The sequence below is a fragment of the Aethalodelphis obliquidens genome, unplaced genomic scaffold, assembly GCF_003676395.1.
Source record: "Aethalodelphis obliquidens isolate GAN/ISIS:26980383/991018 unplaced genomic scaffold, ASM367639v1 scaffold34, whole genome shotgun sequence".
Classification (NCBI taxonomy): Eukaryota; Metazoa; Chordata; class Mammalia; order Artiodactyla; family Delphinidae; genus Aethalodelphis; species Aethalodelphis obliquidens.
This window is the reverse complement of record NW_020837978.1, coordinates 13492130-13507296: the sequence shown is the minus strand read 5'-3', so window position 1 is coordinate 13507296 and position 15167 is coordinate 13492130. Positions and strand designations below refer to the sequence as shown.

The 15167-nt window shown below is 39.5% G+C and overlaps 1 protein-coding gene across 4 annotated transcripts in view; it reads right to left on the bottom strand.

Annotated features, from left to right (window-relative positions):
- The window catches only part of CAP2 (cyclase associated actin cytoskeleton regulatory protein 2), a 135396-nt gene that overhangs the window by 18600 nt on the left and 101629 nt on the right, over positions 1-15167 (bottom strand). For 2 of the 4 annotated variants that reach the window (XM_027128443.1, XM_027128444.1), the window contains one exon: positions 11456-11561. The exons of the other annotated variants lie outside the window; for them this stretch is intronic. In XM_027128443.1, the coding sequence (XP_026984244.1) occupies positions 11456-11561 (106 nt within the window). The remainder of the gene's footprint in view (positions 1-11455; positions 11562-15167) is intronic. 4 annotated transcript variants of the gene reach the window in all.

Sequence of the window (15167 nt, the reverse complement as noted above, 5' to 3'; positions counted from 1 at the left end):
CACAGGTGGTGATTCCTGTTGTACATGCCCAAAGCAGAGATGTTTGATAAAAGCAGACCAAGCCCTCAGAGCAGATTCCAGAGAATATGTTGAACACAACCTAATTTGCTCAAGTGACCCAGCTATTTTGCATAAATTGTCTTCATAAGTAGCTTTAATGATTGGTTTGGCCTATTTTTTGCTATTGCTCTGTGGACCAAGTCTAGGATTCCCAGATTGTTTTTTCTTCTTGTCTGCCAGCATTGGCAGCTTGAAAATATAATTTCTCATAAAAAAGGAAAGATAAAATTAAATTTTCCATGGGAAAAATTTCCAGAGTTAAAGATAGCAGAATATACCCAACAAAGAGACAAACTATAGATAGCCAACAGTTGTAAGACCAAGAGTGATGTGTGGCTTGAATTATCTGGACTGTGACTTCATTGGGCCAGAAAAGCCTAGATCTGAACAATCATTGAATTAAAGTTTCTGTTTTGCTTTTGGATTTTAGGATCATAGAGAAATAACTGTATTTCTTAAATTATCCATCCTTGGTAAACGGCAGCGGTAGGGAGTGAGGCAAAGTGAGAGCTGTTGTGAAGATGATTTACGTTTGGCTCTGTACTATTTACATTATTTACTTAGGAAAAAATAAAAAAATAGAAGCATCAGCATCTCCTGAGGTTTATAGCTGAGGTGCACTAAAGACAAAGTAACTTTTGCCTCAATTTCAGTTCCAAATTTTGCAGGAAAGGTCTGGGAAAGTGTCTGTGATTAGCTCAGCTTCTATCAAGGGTGCAACCTGGACCAATAAATCTGGACTTAGCTCTATGTTATATTCTATGAAGGGTTTCTTTTACCTTTAGAAGACAATCTGCACCTTCCCTCCATCCCTTCTTAAGAAAACCTTTTTACTTAATCTAATATTAGCTTGTATTTCCTGAGTTTATACCAACTGGGAATTAGGGGCATGCAGACGGCAAGGGACAAGTGCAGGGAAGGCATTGCCGTTGCCTATAAGAAAATGCATTGTACATTTCCATTACCATCATTTGATATAAGAAATAAAGGAACACTATTTACGTGGCTCTTAAACAATGAACACAATCTGTAGTTAGTGGAATAAGCCTCTGGAAATTTCACTGTGAAGAAATGCAATTACCAATTACTGTGTTCAATTTAGCAAAAGTGTTTGGACATTGTCTGTATTTAAGGCCCTGTACCAGTCACTGCTGCAGATCCCATGCAGAATGAGAAAGAACCCTGCTTTCAATGAGCTCACAGCCTCAGAGGAGAGAAAAGACACTTCCATTCTCCCTGACAGCAGGCAACTGGCTCTTAGCCTTCATGTTTCTGCTCAGGTTGTGCCTTTGTTTGGAAGGCTCTTCCCAATTTACTATCTGGAAAACTCTTACACACCTTTCAAGGCTCAACTCAAAGTTCTCTTCTTTTTGTTGGTTTTCTGGAACTCTCCTAAGAGGAAATTTTCTGTTTCTCTATTGCAAGGGCTCATTAGGAACCCCCTTATTATGATACTTCACATTATATCGTAATTATTTGTCTGTGAATTTGGGTTTGGTCATGTCTTGAGCCCGAGCTCTGAAGAGCCACGCATTATTCATCTTAATGTCACCAGTAATGCACCCAGTGCCTGAAACGTGGTAGGTGCTTCATAAATATTTACCGAAATGAATAAGTAACTGCTTTATAAGGTAGAAAGTGCTAAGCATCATAAAAGAAGTACAGATTTTAAGAAGTACTACAGAAGTTCTGTGGAGGAAAAGGATAACTTCCAGCTTGGAAGGGCATGGTAATAAGCAAGGGAGGTCAGAGAGGCTTCTGGGAGACAAGACCATTCGAAATAGACCTTGAAGGATGGATGAGTCAGATTTGACACAGGGAAGCAAGAGGAAGGGGATTCCAGGAGGAGGGTACATGAACATTGTCATTACAACAAATAAATGCAACTGAATTGTTAGCAATCACACAAGAACTTACAGATCCACATAAGTACTGCCTTTCAAAGCATTAGCTTCTGATGCGACACACTTGTTTAATAAAAAACTACCAGCATTCAAAACTTTCTTTTAGGACTGCCTTCAGACCTGTTTACAAAAACACACATACCAAGTAATCACTCATGCCTTTGTATTCTGCTCTTTTTGACTGAAAAGAGTTATTACTTGAATTAATCCTTCTCCAAAGAGGGTCTCAATGGCTTTTGGCCATTTGAAAAGATAAAATTCACTTGTGAGGAGGGAAGACTTGCTGTCACTTAGTATCCTAAAAAGGATGGGCCCCAAATTTCAATTGCCATTGCCCTGCTCACTGGAGGTGGGGAGGGACAGGGAGGTGGGTAAAGCCACACAGCCCTGGCGGCAATTACTGGGAGGCCCAGCCTCCGGCAGTGGAGGCTTTGAGGCATTCCCCAGGGAGTTAAGAGGTTGGACCCAGAGGCACGGCACCTCAGGGATGAATGAAAACTAGGGGTGGAGGGGTGGCGGTGGGGCATTGTGGCTCACTCTGGGCTGGGACTGACCACCGAGTTCAAAGTCTCCTCCTACCCAGGCACCCCCAGCTCTGCTCTGGGGAGCGCCTCTGCCTGCACCTTTAAACCACAGCCTCCTGACTTTCCTAAGAGGGGTTGGAGGAGACAGTAGTCAACAGGACACCCCCAATTACACCACTGCCTTCAACACTATGCCTTAAAGAATATTAAATGAACACACCTTAATTAAAATATTCCCAAGGTGATGGTTTAAATAAATTAGGAACATTTATTAACTTGCTGGCCCCCAGGTTTAGAGAGTTTGAGTTCTTGGTTATAAAAAAGTCCTAGTAAATAAAATAATCTTCATCATTAAATTAGGCAGTTTTAAAAGCCACTACTGTGTGATTTACGGAGAGAATAAATACTCTAAAAACATCTATGTATTGTTATCAACTAGCAATAAAACTCAAAGGTATTTATGAGATAATAAAAATAGTCCTAAATATAAAAAGCTTGCTTACAACTTCATAGTACAGCTAACTCTAAACTACTGTGTATGAAATTGTAGATATTTATTTCTGACCTACACTTACTCTACTGAAGATATAGAAAAGGTAAAAATAAAACCCACAAATAATCCCCGACTTCAAAAGGCAGAAATTGAAGCTATAAGCAATAATCCATCAAGTCAGACACCATAAGTAATGGTCCATAAGTAATGACGAGATCATTACACAAAATCTTTTTGCTCCATGATTCTGTAAAACTGCATCTACCTCCAGCCCTTCAGAAATTGCATTCTAAAAGTCAATAATAAGATAGATGTTGGCAGCCTTTTTCTAACTTTACCCTCCCCAGATTGTCACAGTTGATCAGCCAACCCATTGTTCTTAGAGCTTTGAGACCCTCAGCTCTTAGTTCTCCTCCTCTTTCTTGTCTTTGTCTTTGTCTCTTTGATTGATTTATTCCATTCTTTTTTTTTTTTGCGGTAGGCGGGCCTCTCACTGCTGTGGCCTCTCCCGTTGCGGAGCACAGGCTCCGGACGCGCAGGCTCAGCGGCCATGGCTCACAGGCCCAGCCACTCCGCGGCATGTGGGATCTTCCCGGACCGGGGCACGAACCCGTGTCCCCTGCATCGGCAGGCGGACTCTCAGCCACTGCACCACCAGGGAAGCCCGATTTATTCCATTCTTAAGTAACAGTGTCCCCCCAGGTTTTATCCTTCGTCATATTCTCTTTTTCTATCTTCTCTTCTGTTTAACTATCATCTCTAGGTCTCCCCCTTCAGTGAACTTCAGTCCTGCATTTCACCTGCCTGCTCCACCTCCCCATCTAGATGGACATTTCACCTGTGCCTCACATGCAACATGGTGAAAACTCAGGCGAATATTTCTTTTTTTTTTTTAAAGAACTTCGGACTTTGTAACTTCGAACTTTGTTTGTTTTTTGAACTTGTTTCTTTGTTTTTTGAACTTTTTTACTTTCTAAAAGTACAATTTGAACACAAATGAATACTTTTTTTTTTTTTTCCGGTGTGTGGGCCTCTCACTGTTGTGGCCTCTCCCATTGTGGAGCACAGGCCCGGATGCGCAGGCTCAGCGGCCATGGCTCACGAGCCCAGCCACTCCGCGGCATGTGGGATATTCCTGGACCGGGGCACGAACCCATGTCCCTTGCATTGGTAGGCAGACTCTCAACCAGTGCGCCACCAGGGAAGCCCTCAGGTGAATATTTTCTTGCTTCTCTACCAGCTCCTCCTGTCGATATCCCTATTTTTATTGATGTTACTATTATTCTGCCAGACTTCCAGATTGGAAACTTTGAGTTTAGATTTGATTTCTCTCTCTCTTTTTGTCCTCCAACTCAGTGTCCATTTCATCTCTTACATTCCATTGCCTTGTTACACTCAAGGTCACATACTCATTATCCCATCCTTGGCATCCACTAAAGTCTCCTAACATGTATTAGGGCCTCTAGTCTCTCCCCTTTTCCATTTATCCTGAACAATTACTAGATTATTATTTATAGTGAGTAACTTTCTGCTTAAAAACCTATGGTGTACCCCTATGTTCAATGCACCATTATTTACAATAGCCAAGATATGGAAGCAACCTAAGTGTCCATCAACAGGTGAATGGGTAAAGAAGATGTGGTAAGAAGATATCAAGTATATACAATGGAATATTACTCAGCCACAAAAAATGAAATCTTGGGACTTCCCTGGTGGTCCAGTGGGTAAGACTCCACACTCCCAAGGCAGGGGCCCAGGTTCAATCCCTGGTCAAGGAACTAGATCCCACATGCATGCCACAAGTAAGACCCAGCACAGCGAAAATAAATAATAAATAAATAAATATTAAAAAAATGAAATCTTGCCATTTGTGACAACATGGATGGATCTAGAGGGTATTATGCTAAGTGAAATAAGTTACAGTAAGAAAATACCATATGATCTCACTTATATGTGGAATCCAGAAAACCAACCAAACAATCATACAAAACAAAATGAAACAGACTTATAGATACAGAGAAAAAAACGGGTAGTTGCCAGAGGGGAGGGGGATAGTGGTAGGCAAAATCAGTGAAGAGGGTTAAGAGGTACAAACTTACAGTTATAAAATAAATAAGCCACAGGGATGTAATATGCAGCACAAGGAATATGGTTAATAATATTGTAATAACTTTAGGAAATGATAGTTACTAGACTTATTGTGGTGAACATTTCGTAATGTATGCAAAGGTCAAATCACTATGTAAATCACCTGAAACTACCATAATATTGTACATCAACTTTATTTCAATTAAAAAAAAAGCCTGTGGGGAAGGAAAAAACCCTGCACACCACATATGGACCCATCTTCTTAGGATAACACGTAAGGATTCCACCATATGGCCCCAATTTGCCTTTCTGGCCTCATCTCTTGCCATGTTCAGCTCTGCAAAACTAACAGCTTTTCTGTCAAAGTACTTAGTTCATGTCCTTTGTGCCCAATTCTCTGCTGAATTCTCAGCTAAGAACTGCCCTTTCCTTTACTGTCTGCCTAGGGAACTCCTACTGTCCTTCAAGACCCAAATCAGTACACCTGAAACTAATATAATATTATAAATCGACCACACTTCAATAAAAACAAAACAAAACCAAAAACCATAACAAAACAAAACAAGACTCATACCAAATGTAGCCCTTTGTTGCCCTTCCTGCCCACCCAGAAGTCTAATTAGCAAGGTTTATTTTCCAACATGGCCTTGTATTGTTATTTATTTTTTTGCATTGTAATTAAAACCTGATGCTTGATGGCAGAAACTGTAGCATTAATACAATGTCTGGTGTGTGCTTTGTACAAGGTGGGTATCCAATAAATGGTTATTAAGTAAATGAATTACTAAACAAATGAATGAGTAAAAACTAATGGTCTTCCTTGAGTCTCCCACAAATTGCACTCCTTTGGTCCAGCATGACTATACTAGAGCAGTGCTTTTCAAATTTTAATATGCATATAAATCACTTGGGGAAATCTTGTTAAAATGCAGGTTCTGATTCAGGAGGTCTGGGGTGATGTTTGAGATTCTGCGTTTCTAACAAGTCTCCAGATTGCTGCTGGCCCAAGAACCACACTGTACTATGGGGTTGGGTATTCCTTCCATGTCTTCCTGGTCTATGTAAGCATCGTGTTTCTGCTTACCTCTAGCATGCTATTCACCCTATTCTATCACGTTGTATCATTTTTATGTTCTTCGGCTAGAATGTAAGTTTCTGTGGACAGCAACTGTGTCTACTGTGTCACGTACCCATCTTTGTATTCTCAGCACCTTGCTAAGAGGCTGGTGCACAGAAGGTGGGCGCCTAAGCAACGTTTGTTTAATTTCTGTAGTCTCTTTCAGGTTGAACTCAGAGCTGTTTCCAACCTAACTTCATTATCTGTGCGTTTAGAGCTCCTTTGTTAGTCAACAACACCCCTAACTCCCTCTGAGCAGTCTGGATCTCTTCCAGAGGAGAACGAAAGGAACTGTCTACCCAAAGCCCCCAAAGGGAGCTAAAAACCCAGGAGTGATGACTAGACTGACCACCGATATGGTCAGGTAGACTGGAGAGACCCATTCTCCGTAGACCTATAGAGGTATTCAGTGAGCTTGTGGTCTAGACAAACACCACACCAGCTGAGGTTTCACCTATTCACCTTGATTAATAAACCTAAGGCACAGGTTTGGTACGAGTTCTAAATGAAAACTTTGATATAAAAGATTGAGGACAGTTTTTGCTTGTAAAAATCAAGAGGAAACCAGAGAGGCCAGAAGACTTGAAAACTTACGAGACATACATATTTAATCATGTGCTACAGAGTCTACATTATTTATGAGTCAGGATACCCTCTGGCTGTGTTTTAATTTGATCACCAGCAAACTGTTAAACTTCTGCTTTGTTAATGGACATTTGGCCTTTACATTGAGAAACAGGCTGAAAAGAAATATCTACCTGGAGGAAAAGGAGTGATCATAGAGTGTCCTGCTTTGAGAAAAATCAAACCCCGCCTTGTCTATAACTGTGACCACTCCCAGTGATTTCATTTACTGGAGGTTCAGGGGAGGTTAGGATGGATGACAACTGGTGTATAGATTTTAAAAATCCACATTATCAGTAGAAAGAATTACATCACCACAACGTAAGACTTTATACACATCCATCTATGTGTAGTTTTACTCTATTCTACAAATAATTATACCCTGGCTATTCTCAAAACTAATTTGGAAAGACACATAAAAGGACAAAAATATGTCAACAAATTTCACACCAGAAAGTTAAGAAAACAACCACACTGTATCCTATTCATAGAACTATCTTCATGACCTTTTCCTGGCCAGATCTACAGAGAATAGAATAAAAGTTGGAATGCTGATCTGGACCATTCATAAAAAGAATCAGGTATTGCGGTCATTATAAGCGTAAAGATCAGGCCTCTGTCTTTCAGTTATCTGATTTGCAGGAACTGCCAACGAATATTACAAATCTGACCAACTGCAAGGGATGATAAATAATAGTGTCTCTATTGGGTTCCTGCCAAGAGATCAATTTATTCAACAAAGTGCATTTGAAACCCAGGGCTGAGGAAACTGTAAATTAATATGGAAAAGGGTTCCCAATAATTAAACTAACTGAAAACTTCAAGTCATTTCTGGTACAGAGTCTTTCCAGTCCATGGTCATGTGAAAAAAAGCTGACCGAATGAGAAGATTCCATTTACCACAGTAAATGTAACAAGAAATTCCAGATAGATTACTCCACAGCTGCTTCCTCCCCCAAAATGCACCCACCCTGACGCCAGCACACTTGTGCACACACACGGACCCTCTCTCCAATCACTGTCCTGAAAAATTGCTGGCCTCAAAGATTTACATTTTGTGGAACAACTGAAGGGCACAACAGTTGCCTGGCACAGCTGCAGTCTGAACACAAAGGCTAGGAGGTGGGAACAGCAAGTTCAGTTCCAACTGTTAAGTCAAGGGAAAGAGCATTTCTCAGAGCAATGCAAGCTTGGAAACTCAGTCTAGAGCAGCATGCTGTTGGTCACTAACACCCCATAGAGCTCAAATCTCAAAATCCAATTTGAAAATAGAAGAAAACAATGGTTACTCAAAATACTTGAGCTGTTAAGTCGCCATAAGCTTCTTGACTTTGTCCATTGAGATGGAACGCATTTCTTAAAACTTCTGAATATTGTGGTGACAATGAGTGCCAACACCCCACCCTTCTGCATACTTTTTGCACACTTGTGATAAGTGGGCAAATAAATGAAATGATTTTTATTTATTTTTTCCTCCCAAAAGCTATTTGATCAGATAATTCTAACAGCCTTTTCCCCCTTTGCAATAACGCTGTGATACTGGCTGTAATTGTTTATGAGTTATTTTGCTGGTATGTCAACAGACCATAGTAAATGAGAAGAAATCAGTTTGATTTATTCTAGGGATTATGTTTTGGAATCTTTCATATAGCTTTTACTAATTTAGATTTAAAATGAAAAACTATAATTTTTATAATATACTTTGTAATAGTTTTTTTTAACCCCAAACTTTAGAAGAAGAAGATAAAAATATTAGGAAATATATTTCTATGCATATATCTTAAAGTTTGTCAAAAGATTTTGTATATATGATGTTATCACTGAACCAACATTTTCTTACATAATCATTCCTCACTTTTAATATCTGGCCAAAACTTTATCATACTACTTTCCCATGAAAGAAGTGAAGTAGATGTTCTGCTTTATAACGATTACCATTTTAAATAGGATTTGCCCACATCATAACATGTGCTCAATAAATAATAGCTGTCATTATTACCATGGCGATCCACACCTCCTAATGTATGCTGTAAGGGTTATATTATAGCTGTCATTATTACCATGGCGATCCACACCTCCTAATATATGCTGTAAGGGTTATATTATAGCTGTCATTATTATCATGGCAATCCATACCTCCTAATGTATGCTGTAAGGGTTATATTTTATATAAATAAATAAATATTTATATTTATATAACATTTATGTTCTATAACATGTTTTTCAAAATGTGGGATGTGACCCATTAGTGGATCACGGAATCAATTTAGTGGGTCTCAGCCAGGATTTTATTTAAAAATGAAGTAAAACACAAAAGAAAATATCTGAATTCCACGTGGTGGAAGAAAGTACTGTTTTGTGAAACTTGTTTTAGTATTGTGAGAAGGGTGTGTGTGTGTGTGTGTGTAAAATACATTTCTCACTATGGGTTGCCTTTAAAAGTTTCAAACTCATTGTTACAAAGCATATATTTCTAACGAACATGATGAAAAGATAGGTGTTCACTCTAGAACAAAGGAAAACAACTACATTTATTTATCTGTAATAATCAATCCTTTTTTATATTCAAAACATAATTACTCAGCTTTGTACACTGCATTAAAGGTATTCAAACCATTTAAAAAGTAATTTTCTATTCATTTTCCATGGGCACTATTGGAGACTTAATAGGCCAATGTCTGTTGACATGATTATTTTCCACAAATGGATTCTCATTCCTTTTCCATTTATCTACCATGAAATAATAAGACATCCAAGGACTCTTGATGTTTAGTTTTCTGTTTTGTCATGATGTCCTATCTCCATGGCAAACATGTGACAATTCCCCTTTATGACAAATTGATCTATAACAAAACAGCATCTCATTTGAAATGTATGAAAAATAATTCCAATTAGTCTACACAAAGACCCACCTACCTCCACACATACCCTTCCATATTAAAACCTTTCAAATGTTTATGAACTCTCTTTACAGAATCATAATGTTGTGGGCAGAAGAAAAATAATCAACTTACTGTATCTTGCATTTCTTATGGAGAAAACAGGCAAAGTAGAAAATAAAAAGAAGCATCAGTCTTTAGTGGTCAGTGTTAACATTTGTACCACAAGTGTTGGGGAACAAGTATAGAAGTCCTACACTGCTTTGAAAAAACACAAACTCTGCCTTGGTATAACGCCCATGCTACTGAAAGCAACGTTCTGCGTGAAGGTGAGCTGCTGGTTACGACTGTGGGGAGAGTGAGGGTTCTACCTTTAAACTGAGTTCACAAATATGCCACTTCATCTTCCCAACATTTACTCTGGTTAGACCATCCACTGTGACAACTGAAAGGTAACATTCATTTCTAATGGACTGAAGTTTCCACGGGAAGCCTTTTTATAGCAAGTGCAGAGATTTTAAAGAGCACGGACGATCCTAAGAGTACCCTAATTCACGATTTAGTTCAAACTATTTACTGAGTACTTACTCCATGCCAGGCACTATGCAAGGGGCTGGAGACAGAGATGAGTTTCCAATCCAGTGGGAGAGCTCCATAAACACACAAAAAAATTACAATTCTATATGTAAAGGGATATGACTGAGGTATACTGAAGATATGAAGGAGGCATAGAGGAGAGGCATCAAACCAGATGGGGCACCAAGGGAGATCAATGGAAGTTTCTTTTTTTTTTTTTTGGGGCGGGGGGCAAACTGTGTAGCTTGCAGGATCTTAGTTCCCTGACCAGGGATTGAACCCAAGCCCACCACAGTGAAAACACCAAGTCCTAACCAGTGGACCATCAGGGAACTGCCCTCAATGGAAGTTTCTTAAAGAGATGATGTTGAAACTGAGTCTTGGGGAAGAGGGTTCCCCAGGGAACTCAGGTCATACAGCATGATATATGTTCAGGACATCACAATAAAGGTTAAACAACATGAGACTTGCAAAGTTTGAAACAATGACATTTTGATTTGGTTCATTCTAAGCACCGCATGTGTTCAGAATTCCACAAGTAGTTTGGTAGTGCTGGGCCAGTGAGACGGGGAAGACAGGAGAGACGAGGTGAAGAGGAAGGCAAAAGTCAGATTAGAATCTCATGTGGGAATTCAAGTCGGAACAGACATAGCTGGGATTTTATCCTAGGACTAGGATACCATTCAAAGCACTAGGATTACCGAAGTATTGAAACATATTACTTAGTAAATTTTAAAATGCCAAAAGGGAAATTTAAAACATTTAAGAAACATTCTATTCATAATTCTATCTTCTTAAAATTATAACTATTTTCAAATCTTCTTGTTTCCTTCGATTTTACTCACACAGTTTCTTAATACGTATGCCGTCTTAGTGCTCATAACTTTTGCATTCTACTTTATCACTTAACATTGACTGGTAAATCATTTCCCATGTAACCACCATATGTGGTATCGTAATGACCCCAGAGTATTTCACTGGGTTCTTCTGACAACTCAACCATTTTCTTTTTCTGTGTCATATAGGTAGTTTCCAGACTTTCCTATGACAATGGCATTTTCATAAGCAGCTTCTGCATGTATATTTTATCTTATGTTTTCCTTGAGGTAAATTTTAAAATTGCCAGGCTACCAAGAATGAATAGTTTTATGACCTTTTGTTACTCAGGTGGAAGAGGGCTGGGTACTTACTGTTTTGCTCCAAGTAAGGCCTGCAGTGTGGTGTTCCTTGATGTATGCTTGAAGCTCACTCCATATGTTCAAATACGACTTTACCCAATCCACATGGCGTAAATCACTTTGTCATAAAAGAGAGTGGAAGAGAGTGGATTTAGGATCTATTTAAAGACATTGGGGAGCACATGGCAATCCAGTAACTAAGGCTCCAGATGACCCTGGAACAACTGTCTTTCTAGACCAGTCAGTGTGGACTGATTCTGAAAAGAACCTTGAAAGGATGGTGGTCCTGGTTTCCCCTGAGAGGAGCTGAGTGCCCTGAGCTCCAGTGCGGAGCGGAGAGGCCCACGGAGAGAGCATCCACCAAACTTAGTTCATCCTCGTGTCATCTCTCACGGGGAGATGAACATGGAGGGGAGACCATTTCTCTCCGTACTGCTGCTGATGCAAAATGAAAAACAATGCACTTTCAGGCAGGAGAATGGTACAGAAAAGAAAAAACGTCCTTTGGTTTGTTTTCTAATAATTTGTGGAATTATTCGGTTGAAAGTATAACCAAATTGGAGAATTCTGGGCTGATACGGAAAGTTGCTATAGTAAGAAAAATGACTTCCTACAAATGGGTAACACTCAATACTTCTAAAGGGACAGTCACTTAAATTACTTCAATTTGATACTCATAATGACAAATGCAAGTGAGGCAGGGCATGACTGGTATTTTTATTCCAATTTTACTGAACCAAGAAGTGGTAAAATGTTAATCCAACTTTTAAAGCTGGATTAATATACAGGATTGGGAGAACTGTTAGAAATATTAAATTTATAGGTAGGCAAAAATAGTTGCATTTCCTTTGGATTATTTCCACTCACACATTTTTTCCTACTTTGAATAAAGTAGTAGTAAATGAGAAAATGATGAAATCTCAGTTAACAAAAATTTAATCACAAACCTGGGCCATTAATCTGAAGACAATCGCGGAAGGAAATCTCTATTATTCAAGCTCTTGTCAGTAATGACTTGTCTCTGGACATATTTTGTTTTCCTTGAAAAGCTCTGAGTACCACGAGCATGTTTAGAATCCCATTGTATTAAGTCATGCCATTTAAGAAAAGGGAAATGGGGAACTGAAGTCTAATTATCTGCCCCTCAAAGAGGGAAAACATGAGTGTGATTCTGTTCTACATCTTTAGATTTACTGACTATAATGATCAAATCTATGAAATATTTCATTGTCGCTTTCTCACTTTTACAATCAAAACCCAAACCCATATATTTATACATATGGTCATTTAATACATACATGTGCATATGTACAGGTGTATGTACATACAACACACGTCTGTAGGCATTCTAGAAAAAGCAGGCTGCACGTTCAGTACACTTCTATTAAAAAGTTTAACAAAGGATAAAGTCCAAACCTGCATAGGCAAATTCATTTTTCTTTTAACTATTACAGTATGATTTTAACTTGAAGAAAGTTCTAGCAAAACTTGTAATAAGGCATAACAATATGGTGCCTTTTAACCTGAAGTCAGTTTCTAAGAGACAACAAATTGAGAAGGACTCAACTCTACCTCCAGAGCTGCAAACCCAGCCTCAGTTCCGCTTCCCCTGTAAGAAGCTATGGGAAGGACGTGTGACTCTTAATGATTATGACTCAGAGAGGTCTTACCTCTAGAAAGTCAAAATAATTAACCTGCTCTATTCATTTATTGAAAAAGAGCCAAGCAACCAGCCAAGCCGGTCGAAAAGGTTGCACAGATGCAGAGTCCACTGGCCACAGCCCTTCTGAGTAAACCACAAGGAAGCCTGCCTTTCACCTCCTCCACCCACGGCTCGTCTGTCAGGCAGGCAGCAACGAGCCTGCCTCACTGGCGATGCCTCATCAATGAGTCTGCAACACCCCACAGCCCTCACTGAGCTCACACAGAAGGAAGACACAGCTGGCTTGGGTGCACCCATAAATGGGTGTTGAGTGACTGGTTGTGGAGTATTGGGCTTGCTTTGGGTTATCGATCCTGGAAGCTCACCGGTGACTTGGGACTGGTCTGGCTACTTGTGGAAGTGAGGTGAATAAATCCACACCCGTGGCTGCATTTCCCCAGCATGTTACACACTCTTCAGGTGGTCCATTAAGTTTAAGTGAACTGTCCTTGATGCTGTCAGAAGTACATTTTCTAATTAATAGCCGACATTGAGGAGCAAATACTATACTCTCTTTGTATATGTACAAAAAAGGGGAACCCCTAACCCTCTTGGCTATACTACCACCTGGGGAGAATCACTCACACCCATGGGCCCAAGATACACTCAAGTAGGGACTGGGAGGAGAACAGGAGCTGATGAACTGAGATAAAAACAAAAATGGCCTCCAAGGGTGATACGCAAAACGGCAGAGACTTAGGTGTCTTGAATAGGCACCTCTGTATATTCCGAGAAAGGACTAGGTAAAGAGGTCTTTTATGATGTTGCAGTCGTCATGGCCTGTTCATACTGACATATTTTTGCAACTTAAGCTTGTTCTTTCCTGAACTGCTATTTTTATGTGAGCAGAGCAGATTGTCTTGCATTTCATTTTTTTTCTTTTTTAAAATTTTTAAATAGATCTTTATTGGAGTATAATTGCTTCAGAATTCTGTGTTAGTTTCTGTTGTACAACAAAGTGAATCAGCCATGTGCATACATATATCCCCATATCCCCTCCCTCTTGCGTCTCCCTCCCACCCTCCCTAACCCAACTCTCTAGGTCATGGCAAAGCACCGAGCTGTTCTCCCTGTGCTATGCTTCTGCTTCCCACTAGCTAACTATTTTACATTTGGTAGTGTATATATGTCCATGCTACTCTCACTTCGCCCCAGCTTCCCCCTCCCCCGCCGTGTCCTCAAGTCCATTCTCTATGACTATGTTTTTATTCCTGCCCTGCCACTAGGTTCATCAGTACCATTTTTTATCTTTCATTTTTTTTGATTCCACATATACATGCCAGCATACAGTGTTTTGTGTATCTGACTGTGTGTTTTCTCTTTCTGACTTACTTCACTCTGTATGACAGACTCTGGGTCCATCCATCTCACTACAAATAACTCCATTTCATTTCTTTTTATGGCTGAGTAATATTCCATTGTATATATGTGCCACATCTTCTTTATCCATGCATCTGTCCATGGACATTTAGGTTGGTTCCATGTCCTGGCTATTGTAAATAGTGCTGCAATGAACACTGTTGTACATGTCTCTTTTTGAATTATGGTTTTCTCAGGGTATATGCCCAGTAGTGGGATTGCTGGGTCATATGGTAGTTCTAGTTTTAGTTTTTTAAGGAACCTCTATACTGTTCTCCATAGTGGTATCAATTTACATTCCCACCAACAGTACAGGAGGGTTCTCCTTTCACCACACCCTTTCTAGCATTTATTCCTTCTAGATTTTTTGATAATGGCCATTCTGACTGGTGTGAAGTGATACCTCATTGTAGGTTTGATTTGAATTTCTCTAATAATTAGTGATGTTGAGCATCTTTTCATGTGCCTCTTGGCCATCTGTATGTCTTCTTTGGTGAAATGTCTATTTAGGTGTTCTGACCATTTTTAAATTGAATTGTTTGTTTTTTTTGACATTGAGCTCCATGAGCTGGTTGTATATTTTGGAGATTAATCCTTTGTCTGTTGTTTCATTTGCAAATATTTTCTCCCATTCTGAGGGTTGTCTTTTTGTCTTGTTTATGG